This window comes from Lepisosteus platostomus, chromosome 11, assembly GCF_059453375.1.
Source record: "Lepisosteus platostomus isolate fLepPlt1 chromosome 11, fLepPlt1.hap1, whole genome shotgun sequence".
Classification (NCBI taxonomy): Eukaryota; Metazoa; Chordata; class Actinopteri; order Semionotiformes; family Lepisosteidae; genus Lepisosteus; species Lepisosteus platostomus.
In genome coordinates this window covers 9,425,388-9,445,243 of record NC_142621.1, presented here as the reverse complement: position 1 = coordinate 9,445,243, position 19,856 = coordinate 9,425,388, and the positions used below count along the sequence as shown (strand labels likewise).

General features: G+C 35.6%; 1 protein-coding gene across 1 annotated transcript in view; it reads right to left on the bottom strand.

Moving 5' to 3' along the window:
• The window catches only part of LOC148651954 (dihydropyrimidine dehydrogenase [NADP(+)]-like), a 200,380-nt gene that overhangs the window by 19,124 nt on the left and 161,400 nt on the right, over positions 1-19,856 (bottom strand). Inside the window, exon 20 of the mRNA XM_088598326.1 lies at positions 10,390-10,569. Within this exon, the coding sequence (XP_088454452.1) occupies positions 10,390-10,569 (180 nt within the window). The remainder of the gene's footprint in view (positions 1-10,389; positions 10,570-19,856) is intronic.

Here is a 19,856-nt window from a genome sequence, read left to right as displayed (position 1 = left end):
GAATATCACCGACAGACCTTCTAACATTTCTCCCCATCTAAATCTCACTAGGGCCAGCTCCTAAATCCTCAGACTGTATACATGTTCCATAGGGACCCAACTTCAGAGCGATGCTAAGAAAGGAAGCTCTAGGCTGTCAGTGGATACAGACTACACAAGCACTGACACAGGTCCAATGTTCCTTGCCACATGGGATTTTTAAACACTCATCAGAACTCCTTCCTGACCAAGCATTCTCAATTTCAATGAGTATACATTCAATGTACACATGTGAATACTGGAGAATTAAGCTCATTCCAGAACAAGTATATGTTTGATAAAGATCAAGTAATGCAAGTAATTGAATATTAACTTATCATTCGAGTGTTTATAAATGTTGATGATTGTATGTGACTGGGCGTCATAGTCAATATATTTGTAATCCATCACCAATTTGTATGTATCATGATCGAATGATTCATACTGTACATATACTCCTGTATTTGTTTATTTAGCACTTTTCATTGTTGTAGAAAAAGAGTATATTATTTTAAAAAGGTTTTCAATTATGTAAACCATACCATCATCTGGGTTGATAAAGGACCCAAAATTCTGTCACAAATTAAATGGCTTGTCTATTCTAGTCCAGTATGAAGAACCCGTGCTCCTGGTCTCTGGACATCAGCAGTTCCAAAAATTTAAAGAAGTGAATCCTTACGATCAAATTAGTTTTCCAGTCACTGCCTGGAACCTTAAAATAAATCCTTACTATTGCTAAAGGTGTCTGATACTTTGAAGTTTAGTAATATACAGTATCATTTATTTTCGTGTACCTTACACTTAAACAGTATGTAACCCAAGTATCTTTGTTTAATAGATTGGTTGTACTCTTTGTCAATTTTTACATTATCTTGTCACCCTAATTTATTTTTATCAGTGGGCTACCAATCATAAATAAGTGTATGACTGTTAACATAATTGCTTGGTGAAATTAGAAAAGTACTAATGAAAGATTCCAGACTAAAACTGGACTGGCTAGCCAATAACTGTGCATGGCCCATGGCTGTAGGCAAGTTCAGTTTCATGAGTTCACTTTCTTCAGACTTATTCAGCAGAAATCCTATTTTCCTTATACCAGACACATTGTTGTTAACCCACATGAAATCTCTACAATGCATACTGAGTGTTCTGTCAGAATGGTATTTATTTTATGTAATTTAGTGCACAAAATGGTCTTGTTCGACATTTTAGTTATTTATTGACCGTTGTAATGAGCTAAAACATAAGCAATAAAACAAGAAAAAAACAGACATTGTGTAATCTACTCGCTAAATATTAAGATTTTAAATAAGAGTTCAAGGTTTTGAGCCAAGTAAAAGTTAGAACAACCCATGGATCATCATCATCAAAGGGTCCAAACTCAACAGTGTGTTCTTGAAATACTATTTTAGAATACTCAACCAATAACAAGCCATTATACTGCATGAACATACAGTACTATGCCAGATTTTATTTTTTATTTTCAGGTGAGTATCATTAGAGACAATTACAGTGTACTTGTGTTTTGGCTCATTGTACATAGCATATTACATAGCACATAATATAGTGTTCATTATATAATAAAATATATATTTATCCCAGATGTGCAAATTAAAATCCTAGATGATGAGCATCTTATAACAAAGAATGCTATACAGTTTAAAGATGTCTTTATCAAGACTACACGAGAGAATTTCACATAAATACCTAAATAAAATCATACATCAACTAATTATTTTCATCTTTAAAAAAATGCAATATAATCCTCTTTTGGTTTAATTGTGAGTCTGAAGCAATATATGTAGTAGGTATATTTCTGTTGTATAACAGCAAATAAAAGAGATGTTGTACCAGGTATACACATGGTGTCCAAAATAATTTCCATAACCTTTCACTATAATGTTCAAGAAGGTAAATACTGAGTTTATGAATAAGTGTCTCTTATGCATAATAACATTTGTTTTAATTAAAGTGCTTTTCTACTTTTATACAGTATATCTGGATTCATTTGAATTATAGGATTTTTCCCTCAGACCAGCTTGATTCAGGTCAGAATATTGTTTCGAGAACTGAAATCAAAGCTGCTCAATTTAGACCAAAGAGAAAAAGCTGGAAACTATTGAGCTATGACTGGAATTGTTAGATATTGTTTCTCTACTACCTGTTTCTTCACATGTATTTTTTATGAATTGGGGCAACATGGTGGGATGGTGGTTGAAACTACATTTTATGTATTTCCCATGTCTATGGCAGTTTTTTGTCCAACTGTTCTAGTTTCCTTCCTCAACCCCAAAACCTGCTGACTAAGTTAATTTACATCTCCTCCTTGTGCTTGTATGTGTTAATGCTAACTGGCATCCCTAAGTTTACAGTCCTGGCTTGTGCCCTGTGCTTGAGGGAGAGATTTCAAGATGCAGCAAACCTCACCAGGAATTACTGACTTTCAGATAATGTACTGTATAGTTGAACTGACTGGATTGAGCTATCATTGAATTTCCTTTCCCTACTAATGTATACTGTAAACGTCCCAAAATTAGCATTATAAGCTCTTCAGAGGATACAGACACCACCAAATGTAGTATGGTTGTGTTGATACGCAATACACGAGCAACTGTATTACAGCACTTTTAGCTGAAGCAATTTGGCGATACAGTAAGCATGAGAAAGAAAGAGCACCTCATTTGGAACAAGAGAAGGAACTACTGCAAGGGAAGTGACTAGGAAGGTTGAGGAATGCAGAGTGTCAAATCCTGGGAAGGAAGAATTAATTATCTGTATTTATACAGAATCATGAAGTTCTATACAGTAAGTGGCTTTAGCTAGAGGCTGACTTCTGTCCTAAGCTTTTGTTTCTAAAGCTGCACGTATAATATGCATAGTATGAATATATCACCTCCCCAGTGAATCTTCAAACACTCTCAGTTCCACAATAGCATCGTAACCTGGCACTGTAAAGCCTTATAGCATCATAATACAGCACTGTAAACCTGTCTAATAAAGGAAATAAAGAAAAACTTACATACTAGCCCACTTAAATTGGTTTCCTTATCATCTTCGTAGATTTTAACTATTATTTATTTTATATCCTTGCAGTTAGATTTTTCAAAGAACAGAAGAATGCCTTATTTTTCAATGTACGCTTTCAAAATGTTTGTAATCTATCATATTTTAGGATACCAGTGATGGTTAACAAAGCCTAAAAGTAGCGTAGCTAACGTCTGAACATATGGATCTCCATACTCCTGACAACATTTATTGGACACTTTTCGCAAATAAAAATGTGTTCATTCCCAGATTTAAACATGTTACTTTTTGCGTGTCTTGTCTAAACTAATATTGGAAACTTTGCTATTTTTGGACATTCCACAAAACAGCTTATGAAAGATAAAACTTCGAAGTGCATTTTCTCTTGGAAAAAAAAGTCCTTTTTAATTACAAACAAACAGTGACGCTCAATCTCTTCTACACATTATCTCAAAAATAGCAACTGTCCAACAAGCATCATGAAAAGATCTTCTTTGGCAGGGGGATAACACTTTACCTTATTAAAATATGGAATGACACTTAGTAAAAATTTAGCCTGAAGCACTATGAGCTTCCTGAAAAATGAGCAAAAAAAGTGAGTAACATTTACTGTATACCAAACTACTTTTGGACCAATAGGGCATGGTCAAGGTTTCTTATCAAATCTGTAGAATTGTGATGATAATAACAATTAATCTCATATGTATAAGGCTTTTTCATCTCAACGGATGCCAGTAGAATTGGTAGGGGACCCCCTTCATCCACACTGAAGTGCAGCATCCACCTGGCTGACACACAGTATCCACTGGGTGCCAGCAGCCCCACACTGCACATCAAATGGAAAAGTGAGACATTGCTTAAGCAATTCAATTAAAGCTGAAAGTTAGGAATACCAAATTATGCAGACCCAAAGTGGAATTTAACCAGTACCCTCAGGATAGCACACTGACTCCTTCAAAACTTGCAAAAGTGATTTTACATGACTAAGTAGCCAGGACCCTGGTCAACATCTAATCTGAAGGAAGGCTCTTACTACAGAACAGTTTCCCTGGTTACCATTCAGAGTCATTGGTTTGGAAGTCCTGGGTAAGAGGGGAGAGTGCTGAAGACTGGTCCAATAACTTACAGCAGCAAACTGCTTTTCTAGCCTTGTTCCTTGTTTAGCTTCTGAGATCTGACAGTATCATCCTACAAAGTGGTAATGCTGCTGACAGAGCAGGCCTGTCACTGAACTCCTGTAAGAACTATTCATTTGCAGTTTATTTTGTCTCGAAAGGGCAATGGTGACTGCTTTCAAAATAAAAAAGAAGAGTTCACTAAAAATTACAAAGGGAGCAGAGTGAAGATTCTTACTGGGAACACACGTTGAACTACAGTATTTTTCTGAAGAAAAAACATTACAAAAATTGATCTTTAAAGGTTTAAAAATAACTTACTAAAATACGTTTACTGGGCAGACATTTTGTCTTCATGCTGCTCTTTCACGTGCACGTAGAAAGATGCTACACTACATTGCTCAAAGAAGTTTATTGAGTTTCCTGGTACGGTATAGAGTTAACATTAGATATTACACATCACAGCACATTCCCACTCCTAAAGCCTTTAATAGCAACTTTCCCATATCACCAACCCCCTCTCCCACCCCCCACCCCCCCACTTCCACACTCTAATCACCACTGAGTCACTCCAGGCCCTCCAGCTGAGAGAGGCAGGCTGGTCCAGATGAAGGCTTCATTACAGCAGTGAGCCTGCCAAGCTTGATATTGGTACAACAGTGAGCCAAACAGCTATTTAAGAGCTGACATTCCAGTCCTGCCTGCCTCCTGGGGCAAATGTTCTCCTGCTTTTTGTTTGGCAAGACCAGGAGCACAAATGAGAAGAGCAAAGACACTGGCTTATAGCCACAGGAGGGTCCGGGAGAGAAAGCATCCCCTCATTCCCTTACACAAAAATGTGGCAAAATTTGTGCTACGTGTACTTGCAGTGTGACTCTTTACTTTTACGTCAACTCATTAATACTGTATGCAGTACATTGATCACAGCCATCAATGTTTTCTCACAAGATGATGCATATCATTCTAAACACCATGGTGCTTCGTAACTATTGTTACGTTTATTTTGTATAAGCTTTGGCTCATGCATAGAATACAAAAGATAATATGACGTAAACCTTAAAACTAACAAAAACTTCTTGTCCCCTGAATACCTCAGAATTCCCTATAAGAGTGCTTAATTAAAAACTAACAATGAGAGTTATTTTGCAGGAGATTTGCTAGAGCATAATGCTATAATCCATGATTCCAACAGCTTTTTTGTAGCTTCATTATTTCCAGAGAAAGCATTTTTTTTAACAAGCAGATTATCATTATGGCATTTTCATGGTGATTTGTGGGGGGATAAATAAAGCAGAAGTCATGGTGGAGTGAGAAAATACGACCTCAGAGGAAACAGGGATACTTCTGTTTTATTCCAATTTGTTTAAACCCTTAGCTGTTGCAAAAAGCTAGCTGTTGCGCACAGTGTGCTTTTATTTAAGATCTAAACTTTTTTTTCCTCGCAAAAGCATTATTTTTACATTATTTTATTCAACTTTTTTCATCCCTTTTGCTTATTTCAGTTTTGAGGTGATAGATGGATGTCCACCTTTATTCCGTACTTCACTCTGACTTAAAAAAAATTAAACATCTGCTTTGGTATAAGTATCCATCTCTGCGGGCTTGTACAGTACATTGCAGTGTCTCAGATGTACTGCTGGCACACACTGCAGTTGGCCTAACCGGACATCCACTGTCCATGTGGAAAACCTGCGGGCTAGCTGTCATTCCTTGTCTCTGTACTCAAACTGCACAGTGGGCAAGCCCGTTACCTCTCAGCCTTACCGGCTTTCTGACAGCTTCTTATTTTGGAATTTGAAAAGAGCTTGGCATTTTGTTGTGTGTGTGTGTGTGTGTGTGTGTGTGTGTGTGTGTGTGTGTGTGTGTGTGCAGATTTCATTGAATGTTGCAAGCTATGGGTCAGCTGTGTCATTTATTTTAAAGAGCACCTCTGTCCACAAGGTAGAAACAATCTGAACAATGTGAAAAGCAATTCTTTCACTCTTCTCAATTACTGTGCAAAATGACTGCTAGCACTACTTCTGACACTAGGCTGGAACTGCAAGGAATGTGGAAAGCTTACATGTGTAATCTTGTATTTCTAGGGCATGGGAAGGTGGACATAGAAAATCGCCTTTTGAAAAAGATCAGAAATGTCTCAAATGCGTACATGCACATTGTTTTTAATTTGTCTTGAATTTATCATCTTAACCTTTTTCTGACATGCGCGGCAGATGACTTTTAACATGATGTGATCCCCACAGTGATGCAGGTATTTCCAGAACAGTCTAGCCTCTGGTATTCTGATTTTGTTTTCTGCCCGGTGTGATGATGTCGTTTTGAAATGGTGTGACATGGCTCAACCTCACACAAGCACCGATATAAATTCTTTTTTTTTTTTCCACCATGAGTATAATACTGCAAAACCTGGAAGGCAGATTCGCTCACCTAGGTGTTATGCATTTTGGAGTGGTTAAGTTCTGTTTGGTATTCACTTTCTAATACAACAAAGTGTCCTTAATGTAATGTACTGTAATTATCAATGAAGTAGGTGTTTGTTTGCTTAAGGTACAGTACTGTACAGTATGTGCAAACCTAAAAGTTATATTTTTCTCATGTGTCAGCAAACATGCTATTGACTGATAAAGACCTATAATGCAATGTTATGAACAAGGTATACTGGTGATAGTCCATTCATTTACGGCCACAAATATGAAGATGAAAAATATTGTTTAGACAGGCTGCACAATATATGCATTAGACTGCTTTATTACCACTTTCCCGGATAACTGCTTAACAGATGCTAACCATTTCCCAGGATTGACTTGATAGCATTTATCACAAGTTAAGCAATAAATATACACTGACACTTCACATGAAGCAGTTCATAAAGAAAAGTGAAAGGAAATGGCCTTATTAAACATGTGTAAATACACTAGTACTCAAAGTTATGGGAACACATATAAATTTAACTGAAATCCTTCTCCATTGGGTCATACGAAGTTTTGAAATGAAAAAAATAAAGCTGACCGTTTATTGAACTTTAATCTCGGCTACTCCCATGAACCTCTAACTTCTTTTAAAGGAATGCCCACTCTTCTCACAGTCAGAAGTCTATAGTGCCTTCTTAAAAGAGAATCATATAAAAACAAAGAAACATCCCAGCAGTTTTTTTTTTTTTAAAGACAGAGCCTGAAAGAATATGGATAGGGAATGCATGATGAGTAACTTATGTTGGCTCCAGGGAAGGTGTAAAACATAATATTGTCAATGTACCTCTGTAATTACCCTTAACAAGGAAGGAAACTGCAAGAAAAACAAATGTTATTTTTAATAAAGTACAGAGTATAGACAACAGATATAGAAGAAATAGCAGCAATGCAAAACAATGGGTCAGGGCAGAGTTTAAAGTTAATCATTTGCAAGCCTATACTTGCCATGTTCTTGATTTTTAGAAATCCCACAGCATCAATGAAACAGTAAGGGGACATTACTAATAAGCTTGCATGATGGGCAGACAGCTGGAATATTTTTGCTCACACAAGAGAACACCTAAAATATCTGGAATGGGTGCTGAACCATGAAGATTAATCATAGGAGTAATGGTGAAGATAAAAATGTTTAAATGTATAAGTGCCAAGTAGAGGAGAGCATCTGAGCAGGAAAACAACTGAGAAATTGTCAAAATGTTGTACAAAACTTACAGAAAACACCGGTCATGTGAAGCTTAGTGATACTTTGCAAAAACATGATGCATACAATGTGTATACAGTATATTTACATATACTTTGTCTTTATGTATGTAAAACGTTGTAAAATGCATGCCATTCAAATCTTAATTCTCCAGCCTCTGACCATTCAGACTATGAACCACATCTTCAATGAAATGCCATAGGGTGAGCATGACAGAAAAGACAAAAAGAAGATTACAACCAGCACAAATATGCTCTAGGATAAAATTAGGTGTATTCAGATAAACTGTTATAACTGACAAATGTCACGCCCGACATCCCTCCCTAGAGGGCGCTCTACTGCTCCCATTATTGTTCGTGTGATTAAGTTCTCCAGGTGTACCCTTTTAGTGTTATTATTTAAAGACCAGCTCCTCCAGTCCTCGGGGCTCATCATTAGGGTAAGCTGTTGCGAGGCCCGCCTAGCACCAGGAAACCCTACGTCCGTCTCCTGAGGGCATAGGCCTCATCCCCGACACCTCCTGCTTCCTGAGCCCGGAGTCTGGAGGATCTCGCCCTGTCACCCTTGGACCTCCATGTTTCGTTTGTCCGTGTGCTCCCCCCTCCCGGGGATTTTAACTTTGTCGCGTCCCAGGATGGATTTCTAGTTGATGGACTCTTGGACTGTGCTTTGACCTGCCCTTGGACCCGTTTGGATTTGGATGCCGTTTTGTCTTCCCCGTACACTGTCTCACGGACTGTCACTATTATTTTGTGCACTATTAAACCCCTGTGTGTTCCCTTTTACCACGCCTCCTGTTTTCTCCAGCTCCTACCGCATCGCATAGGGTCTTCTACAAGATCTGACACGGATTTCAGTCCGAATTGACAACAAACTGCTCAGATTGTGGACAGCAATGATTGTTAACAAAGAGATATGCTTGGATTCATACTGGTCCTAATGACAGTACAGTATATCTTCTGCTAGCATGTACTGTACATATAAATGTTCCAAGTATACACATAAATCATCTTGTAATCTTGTACTAAAAAAGATACATGCATTTAGTATGTTCTTATAATGTTTTACAAAAATATGTATTTAGTACAACCCGTGAAGATACACTGTTTTACATTAATTTGTAAACAAAACTTTTCTGTTAGATAGAGTTCACTTTAAAATGGGTTTTAATTGGGGAGAAAAGGAACGAAAAGCTGTTTTCCACATCCCTACTCTCGTTATTAGAGACAGCTGTGACAGTCTTGGGAAATGTAACTCTGCCCACAGAAAGTCAGCCTTGGCATACTTGACCTTTCATAGCTTTGTACTATAGTGTGACACAAGCAATGAGAACAAAAGTAACAGTACTTCACTGTGCATTTATTTAGTTATTTTAAACAGAAGCTTTCTTGTTCTGGCAAATGAAACATACTGTAGTCCCTTTGCAGGCACTCAAAATACACTGAACAAGTCACTGCTTAACCTATACTACAGTATATTCAACCTTTCTGGATAACAAATAAAGTGTAGTGATTCAAACACAGGAAATTGGATTAAATTTGATATACACACCTTATAAGTAGTGTCTTTTCCCCTATTATATTCTTTTTATTTTTCATAAATACAATCCATTATTCCTATGTGTATATTGTTAAAATCCACAGCCTACTAAAATCCATTACATTCTGCAGGGAAAAAACACTATTGCGGTTAAATTAAATTTCCTTTAAGTTCATACTAAGTGTATTTATGTTCCTGCTTTTTTGCAAATCTGATATAATTTTGTTGATAGCTGATAAGGATTGAAACCTTTAAGCCCAGGGAAAAGCCCCCACTGTCAAGTGATTAAAGTTATTGAGGCAGCAAAGAATAAAAGTGTCTCAGTGAGACTTAGGTGCTGCATTATAGATTACAGAAGGAGGAAGAACAAAGATGTTTACAAAAGTGAACAAAAGGTTTCATTGAGCAAGAAAGAATAAATATAGACACTGCAATGTGAAGTGTTAAAATAAGCACATTTGTTTACGGAACGAAATATGTATTTCAGTTCAGTGTTTCCATTGGCTGAATATACAGTATATGTGCCTAGCTGGACAGATTAATTAAAAAACAAAGTCATTCATATTTCCATTCAATTCTTTCAAAGCAATTAGTTACAAATTACTTTGCAATTCAATAAAATATCACAAATTAGTGGCTCTTTTTTCTGAAATAAATATTAATTGTGGATTAATATTAATGATAAAAAAGGAAACCTCACATTTAAGCACTGTAATATAAATGTACAGTAGATTGTTTCAAGTAGGCTTCATTACCTACACATCATTTAAGTGGATGCAAGAAAATTCAGAGGTATAAAAGAAAATACTTACTGTACAAATGTGTCATTTTAAAATTCCAGTACACTAAAACGTATTAAATGTAAAGTAAATACAAGAAAAAAATAGTATTTCTTATGAAGCCTCAGTAAAACTACTTTTCGATCACAGGGTCATAAATGTACATCATAAAAGATGTAAATTGCATTTTTTTCAGTTCACAGTTCCATCTAATGTTAAGTCTTTCTCAGAGTAAAACTCACCTTCCCCACAAGTTCAGACACCTTGAGAATGGGCTTGCCTTTCTGATGGCATTGGGTAGGAGGGGACTGCCCATCCCAGTCCTTCAGCTCCTCGATGCTCTCTAGGTAGAGCAGGGCCTTCAGCCCTGTGCAGTAATCCTCAATCAGTGTGAAGTCCTGATTCTGAACAGCACTGCACACCTATCAACACAGAATTGCATACTAGTGAGGCATGGAAAAGGTACAGAAGGAAATAATGTAGAATGTTATGGTCTTGGCTCCTTGGGGAAATATGGATTATACAGTCTTGAACAACTCTGGGAAAACTGAAACGGTTATACAGCATCCACGAGATGCTTCTGTGAAGCACTTTTTCTGGCACAAAGAGAGACAAGAAGAGCAGTTGCAGGCAGCTAGTGTACAGTGCATGTCATGGTAGTCTGACCTCTTATGATTTTAAATGCCATTGACTTCTTACTCTCATCTTCTTGATTTATCAATATAAACATTTTTAATAAAGAACTCCTAATAGATGCATTGCCTGTGAAACAAAAAAATAAACTGGTTGTAGTTGGCTTAATCCAAAACCCGAACCCTAAATGTAGAATTCTAAAAAGACATAGCTCTACCCCCTGTTGTTGAAACTAATTTTGCTAGCCCAGTGTGCAGAACAGGAGGAAGGGCAACTTTTTCATAGATAAGGCTTGTGAAAAGCAGAGAATTGGGGTGCTGAAGAGCAAATTAATGAACACTATCAGAACTGGGATGAGATGTCATATTAGCATAGGACCTGTGTTGATGCTTTTGATTGATGGGTGGAGTATGCTTTCAGGAATAACTCCTTAGTTTCCATTGTTGGATCCTTAGTTGAAGTAATCATTAAATGAATCGCCTGCTTAAACAGAATGATTCATTTGTACAAGAACAGTTTATTGGTAGCAGTGATTTATTTGTTCATAAATCTATGTGGTAGCATACTACTTCTAAAATATATTTATTTTAATAAGTGTTCAAACATATTTATTTAAATCATGCCAGTCACTGACCTCTTTGAACCTAAGCCACTGGAAACAATGAGAAATAATTAAGTCATGAACTTATGATTCACATCAAAAACAGATTAAGGAAAAACTAGACATCACTGCTTTCATTTTAAAAATATTCCTTCTCATGAAACACAACCACCATTTGAAGTGCAGAACATCAGACAAAAGAGAAGAATACTGACTAGCATAAAAGGAAATTAGAGAAATAGTGTGATATATGTACTTCCTTTCCAGAGGAAAGGAAGTACATATAGGAAGCATTCTCTGGAAAAAGCATTCCAGAGAACGCTTATTAGAATTACAGTATACCCTGTTTTTTTATGCCCTATGGTGGGTTTTATCAAAGATTTATCAAATCTATTTCTTACAAATGAGATGCTTAAGCCAGCAATTTATTCATTACTAGCTCGTTCAGATAGTCCTTGGAAATGTGGTGCTGTTTGCCATTTCTCCTTATATACAAGGTGAAGAATCTGCTATTTGTCTCTGTCTAATCACTCACAATAAAGCAATTTTATAAAAAAATATACATTTTGTAGCACAACTTACATTGCTCTGCTGAGACAAAACTGTCTGTACTAAATAAATGTCATTATTGGGTGCAGTTGTTTTTAGCCTGTACGTTGTATTGCTAAAGTTTGACCTTTAGCTAACTGAAAAAGAATGCAAAATATAAATGGTGTGATACTGTAATTTTTGGTGGTGTTACTTTAGGGAACCAGCAATGTCAATGAACATAAAGGAACTTCAGAAAACACAGCTATCTCACAAAACAAATGTGTTCGGAAATTAAGAATTTCACAACTTGATCAAAACATTGAAAGAGTATCGAACATCACATTGTACTGCCAACAACATTTGTTTGAGTACTACTGTTCAGACTAAGCAAGACGTCTTAGAAGTGAGAGAAAATGGGAATGTTTGACAGGCAGCCACACATCTATTTTAAACATCTCTGCAACTGTTATATGAAAAAAGAACAAAAATATCCTGCAACACTGACAGCAATATGGTATCAGGAAATTAAACAGAAAATACATCTGTACGTTCAGAGTCATAACACCTTAATGTCTTATCGTCTACTGTATACTAAAGGTTTTTTCTCTGATGCCAAATCTGTAAAATATCTAGGAAATCTTATTTCTTGTTACATTTACAGCTGTTCTATTTATTTAAAAAGAAATTTCAGAGAGAAAGCCCCATGCAGAGATAATAGATTTATTTACTCTAACCACTTCTTGTTCACAGCAATGTTTTCATTAGTATTCTGATTTGCATAGAACTTACTATTGAGAGCTGTTAAGACAGGAGTGTGTCTATATGCGCATTGTTAAAAATGGTATAATTCTGAAAACAAAAGCAGAACTAGGTGAGAATAAGGCAAAATATAAGAGGGACAATTTAACAATTCACTTATAAATATGCCAATGATGAGCCTGGCTAGAAAAGCAGTCTTCATATTAAGAGGTAACTAAACATTGCCTGTTGTTATTAAAATTCAAGGCTCAAAACACTGAAATAGTTTATTTGAAAAGGGGGTGTGGGGAGCAGATTCATAAAATAAGCTCATGAGCATATCTCCATAAAGCTCATTTATATTAGACAAATTCTATTTCTCCAGAGAAATACAGTAAGCATTAATTAGAGTTTTTATACCTCCCACAGACTAAGAGATTTTACAGCAATTATTGGCGTCAACTGATTTTTTCTAAAGGTTGTTTAAGTGTAAACATGAATTTCATTCTAACTTAGAAACAGCTATGAAGTCTAAAGTAATATACTCTAGCTTCATCCTTATATCCCATAGTAACTATCACCACCATATTTATAATCATATCATGTCTTAGTAGTCAAAAAGTAGTAAGATTTGTGACATTTTCAACATTAACACAATTATTTGTTGAAATATGTTCACTTTTGTTTCAGAATCAGCGAAGCATGGTTATAACTAAGTTCAGCCACTGCTTATTTGCATTCTGCCTTAAGACTCAAGATCCAGAAAACACAGGGTGTGTCTCCAAAATGGTCTATGCATAAATCTTGCTGTTATAGCTGAAGCACTTCCTCCATTACTAGTGTTCATTTGCTTCAAAACATCAAAGATGTGGTGCCCTCGTACATTGCATTTAGTACTAATGTAACTGACTCCCAGAATAAATCGAAGTGAGAATTTCTAACTAGTTTCCAGGCAATTGAGACAGCAGGCTCTTTCATCTGCTCTGTAACTCTGGCAATGCATTGATATAAACTCCTTCTGAGATCTCAAATGCTTTTATATTCCCTGGTCTCTCTGACAGCTTTTTTATTTCAAGTGATAAAATTCTAGCATTTAGCAGAACACCATCTCACTTCCACCCAAAATGTGAAAGTTTAATACAGCCAAACAACAAAATGGTACTTAAAGCAAGTTTTTGCAGTCTTTTGTCGTCTCAAATGTGATAACAGATGCACATCTACTTTTCTAGTAAAGGATGGTGCATAATTTGGGGGTGGCTTAATAGACAGCATAAACTGACATTTTACAATATGGGAGATTAGAAGCAGATACATATGCAATATCTAATATATTGTTTTTGAAAGATACAAATGGTTAGAGAAATGAAACTAGTAATCACTACTAAAGCCATTCTTATACAATATTTAAAAATGTTCTATACTGAAAAGATGTCATCTTAAGAATTAATAACTTTAAAGTTATGTGAAGACAAATATGCTGATCTTGCAATTAATTTTGAACATATGAAAAAATGTGTAATTTTACTATTCTGCCCATCTAGCCTGTTTGGTAATCAGTAAGTAAGTGATCTGAGAAAGATGCAGTAATTTCTTGAAAAAAGCCAGGGTATCGGCTTCAACAACATAGCTGGGTATCTTATTACATATTCTCACAACCCCCTGTGTAAAAAAGCATTTCTTTTTATCAGATTTAAATGCACTTCCACGTAGCTTCCACTTGTGACTTCTGGTTCGTGTTTCGCTGTTCATACTGAAGAAGTTCACTGGTTTGACTTTGTTAATCCCTTTGAGGACTTTGAACGTGGATCAGGTGCAATTATAGTAATCTCTATTTGAGACTAAAAAGATTCAGTTCTTCCAACCTGTCAGTGTAGGACATTTGTTTTACCTCTGGACTGATTCTAGGGCCGCATTATCTTTATTTTAACATTCTGACCCAAATTGTACACAAGAGTCTTATTGAGGCATTACTAGTGCATTGTACATGTTAACATCCCTTGATTTCAATTCTGTTATTTTAAATAAAGACAGTGTCCTATGTTCACCTTATTACTGCTTTTCCACATTATCAAGATGTAAATGCGGTATCAACATCCAGTAAACACCTACTGTACAAGTAAGTCTTTTTCATACATATATCTCCTTCAAGCTCAGCATTTCTCATTTTGGCTTTATAGTTTATGTTTTTGCCTACTGTGTGCAATATTCTACACTTGTTGACATTAAACTTAATCTGCCTGCTGTTTGCACAGTCTTAGATGTTATCTTAATCCTTTTCAATTTCATGTGTTGGTTTAACAATGTTTGCTAATCCTCCTATTTTGCTATTGTTTGCAAACTTGACTATAATACTAACTATACCAACTACTGTTGATATACAATATACTGTAGATTATCAATATTAATTAAGAGAAGCAGTGGTTCTAGTACAGTCCCCTGTGATACACCACTAATTATTAATTATCACTGAGTATCTACTGTATATTATCCCCTTATTTCCTTTTTACCCACTTTTTTTTACCACTTTCTCATTTTATACGTAACTTCATCAAAAGCCTTCTGAAAATCTAAAAACAAGCTGTACTGTATGCCCTGTGTGTGTTCATTACTGTTGTTGATGTTAAAAAACTCCCTTTACACTCCATTCTTTTAGAAATATTACAATACATTCAAGTCCTATTCTCTCCTGTTGTCTGCCTCAATTATTCATTTTATTTGCTTGCACTTTTAAAGTCGCAATGTCAAATGCAAAAGGGATTTGTGTGAGAGAAAAATGGCCTTACTTCTCTACAAAGTCTAAGAATATGATCTTCAAAATATCTGCACAGTGATTCTTGAAAAGTTTTACGGCTAACACCCACCACATCACCATACCACCTTATCATCAGTTACCTCAGATTTTCACACAACCCTTTTTGCTCACATTACAAATTACAAATGATTACATTTGTACAGATGTATCTTCCTCCTCAGTTATCTGTAGCTTGTCTGAATATAAGAAGACAACATCGATTATTGTGCCAAACATCTACCCTCACTGTACAGCTAGATGATGTGCTATGAAGTACTTGGATTTCATAATCTAACAAGGGCTCTATACAATCAACTTGTTACGAATGCTTATGTGTTACTGTAGTTTTAAGGCATCAACCATTTGGGAAATAGGCGGATACACTCGAACAGTGATATTTAAACTTGTTAAATTTTGCTTGATGGAAACTGAACTCTAAAAATTGATTGAATTTGAATCTAATCACATAGAGCTTTCCAAGTGGCCATTTGATATATGTAGGGATGAAATAAGCATCTTCTACAAGCTAGCCAACAATTGTGTTTTAATGTTTCTGTCTTTCCTGTAAGTCAGTAAGAAATAATTGCTAAGAATACCTATGAAAAAGGGCTAGAGAAGCCAGTGGTCTCACCAAGCAGGGCAAAACCTCCTGAGGTAATTGCAAATGAATTTTTTTAGTAATGAATTAACTCCAGAGTATTGATCTATAAGTGGATCATGTCATCTCCTCAGTAAAGCATGTGCTTCGTAATTCTGCACAGTGTTGATAGTCTTGTTCCAATTACACTTTTATACATTTTAAAAGAGTAATGTCCAGCAGCCACATCTTGGCTGGTATCTGTCCCTACGTGCTGTATGGAAAGGTTTCCGTTTTTCATTTTTTTCAGATGGAAAAACAGGAACAATTATTTTCAGCTTTAGTTAGTAGCTAAAAATTCAGCTATTGACCTTGAATTTTAACCTTATCCTCAACAGTGCTATTTATTTGGGTTACGGTTGTAGCATTGTGGGATGTGGAGAAGCTGTATCACTGCCCATTTGCTGAATGAGCCAGAAAGAAGCTACAGTACAAACTACAATTTCAAGAATCCTGTCCTTTCAAAGTACTCGGCAATCATGATGAAGTGTCTGCAATATATAAAAGGCAGGGAAATATAGTTTTCTGATGTCATGCAGGAGACCGGAACAGAAATGTATGGGTGTAAACTGTTATTTTCTACACTGGAGTTGGAAGAGATCTATGACAGTTAGAGAAGGAAGTGTGTCTGACTGAAGACTGAGGGGACTGTGGGAAGTAAATGTATTCTGTTGAGACTCTGACAGTGGGACAGGAAAAAAAAAGAAAGAAAGAGCCTTCCTCAGGGAGGAATTAGAAAGCAAACACTAGTGTTCTAGTGTGAACCAACTTGGAGTGACAAGAAACTGAGGGGAAGAAAGATATGATAGATCATTTTGCCACCGGACTTTTGATTTAAAGCAAAGAGTGTTTGAGGTTTGAGGGTTGAAACCCAGACTGACTGTCCCATGCTGAAAGAGGAACTCAAGAAGTGACTTAACTAAACAGAACAAGGGTTTTTTTTTTTTCATTTTACGGCTGAACTGATGCTGCTCTTGTGTAACACATACATAAAGGACTGTCCTGTTTAATTAACTCCTTTGTCAGACTGCACAAGTATCAGTATCCCAAAATAGTCAACTATATTAACTTTCTGGTGTAAACTGGGACGTAACACATACATCACTGAACATACAGTGGGCTCAATAATTATTGGCACTCTCGATAAAGCTGTACAAAAAAGCTGTAAAAAACAAACAGCACAGATAATGAGAAGACTACAGGCTTTTAGAAAACTACTTTTATTCTCATACAATTAAAACACATTTTATATAGCTTTTTTTGTAAATCTGAAGGGTGTCAATAATTATGATAATGTATGGTCTAATATGGCACTTTATAATAAAGACAAAAATGTGTGGAAATAATTTTACATTCTGTTTTTGGGCTTTTCAAATAATGTTGTCTTTAACAAGAGTAAGTATGTTTGGGAAGAATTATCATTCCCATATTTATAATACACAGTAAATGTTGTGCAGAAGGAATTGGGATGTGCTGTATGGTTTATTCTCTCTCTTCATAAAAACATGCTTAAATCCTTAACTGAAGAAAGTAAATGAAGTTGCTTCATAAGTGAAATGGCAGCCTAATTTGAAACATTCATTACTTTTTCAAGCATCAGGGTTTATACTGTATATGTTTTTGGTAAAGACAAACCTATATGAGGTTTTTGCCAACTAGGATTATGGCACAAACAAGGCTTTGGCTATTTCTAAATGTATGGTAAAATAAATAATCACAGTTTACAACAATAAAGGAGTTCACATAAATAGGCTGGAGATTGCTTATCTTGATTAGTAGAGCTCATGATGGGACATTGAATTCAGTAAAATATGTTTTGAAGTTTCTGTTGATTAATGCAATTTGTGAATGTCCTATACATTTTCACTGAAATCCTGTGATACATACAAGTTCACATTTCTCAATGACATGTCAGTACACTGGCGCCAGGTCATGACAGTTTGATTTCTTTCCGATTTGAGATTCCATTATTTAAAAAAAAAAACAATATCTTAAAAGGTTTTGTGAATTTAAGTTGATTGACATCTCTTGAAATCCCACTCACTGCCCACGGTAATTTTCCATTCAGCTTCGATTAGCTCTGCTGTGCAAGGGAATGTGAGTAAACAGGAAAAAAAATGAAAGCAGGGATTTCGTAAAGTCCCTAAATATTTCAGTAAATAGGTTAAATCATTGTTTAAATACAGGGGTTCACATTTGTATTGAAATATATGCAGTATATAGCCACATTTCCAAATTTTTATTCATGTATCCCTTACAATTAAAAGACTGTATATATGAAGCAAAAAATAAAATAAAAGCTAATAAAAGAGCCCTGAACCTTAAAAGGACTAATCCGTTTAGGAAGAAGATACTGTTGCTGGTCCAGTGTTGTTTAAAACAAAACATTGACATAGTTCATAGATGTTTGTCAGGGCATAAATACCAAAAAAATGATAACTAAACATACACTGTATGTATACATTTATGCATACTAAAACAATACTACAATTTGTAGTCTGACAACTATTGCAACCGTTATTTTCAAACTGTGAGTAGCTGAACCCATAATAAGGTAATCCAAAAAAGTGATCCTAAAGAAAATTCTACCTAATTAGTCAAAAAAGATGTTTTGCTAATTACAACATAATGAATTAGTGATTTCTTTTCCTTCCCCACTTTCCCTTGAGTGCCAGACAAATGAGTTACCAGTGGATGCAGATCAGGCCTTTTACTTCAATAGTTCCTTAATCACCTACAGGCATTTGGAATGTTTGAAGGGACACAAAAGAGTCAAGACCTCTTCCTTATGTCTTTGTAAAACAAGGCCAAAGCTCAGATTAAATGAAAAATTTCAACCCACCTGCCAGCAGCCAATTGTAGAAGTGCCACTTGATGGAGGCTATCTGCTCACCAGAGGCTTCTTGCATCTCTCAGATCTAAAGCCCTTTAAGTTACTGTTTTTTTTACAATTGATTGGTGAGTGAAAGACTGAATTTAATCCAGGCCCAAACCACATTTTGGGACAAATTAATCTTGCATAAAAATGTAATAGCAAAGACTTTACAGCCTAGTTTCAAAAGCTACTACATAAATATATACCAGAATATACAGTACAAGATTTATCAGCAAAAAAATATATATTTCCCTTAAAAGAAAAAAAATACAGCAGCAATGGAATATAATGAAAAATGGTTTTGATTGCAGATTTAATTGTGTTCTCGTTTTGTGAACTGGAAAATCCTGAAAAGGAAGATTACTGTTGTTCACAAATACCCTCTGCAGCTGCAGAAGATAGAATATTTAAATAAATATTTGCCTTCCTTACACATGAAGTAAATAACCTACAGTATAACCACATTTTTAAAAAGGTAATTATATTTACACAGCACTAAAATGTTACACATGCAGCAGCCAAGTCAGGCAGAAAAGGTTTTTTATTTACCATACAAACCTATTTGCTGAATATTGGACTGTCTGTATTATAAATAAACATTTGTCAAAATAAGAAGGAGAAAACTGCTCCTTTTCTAAACCCCTTTTCTATTTATCTGAATTTTAAGAAAATGAATTTTATAAGCTTTTAAATCTAAATACCCAATAAAGAAAATCTCATTGTAATAAAGTTTCACTTTTTTGCAAAGCCTTTTGCAGAAAGACTTATGAAGCCTCCCCAGATCATACAGGTTAAGATCTTGCTATGTGTATTTAGGGGAAAAGGTTTAAAAGAATTAAAATGTATTCAAAACCGAGAAGGTATTTATTCTCAATGTACTACTGTTCTTTGCACATGCTGGGT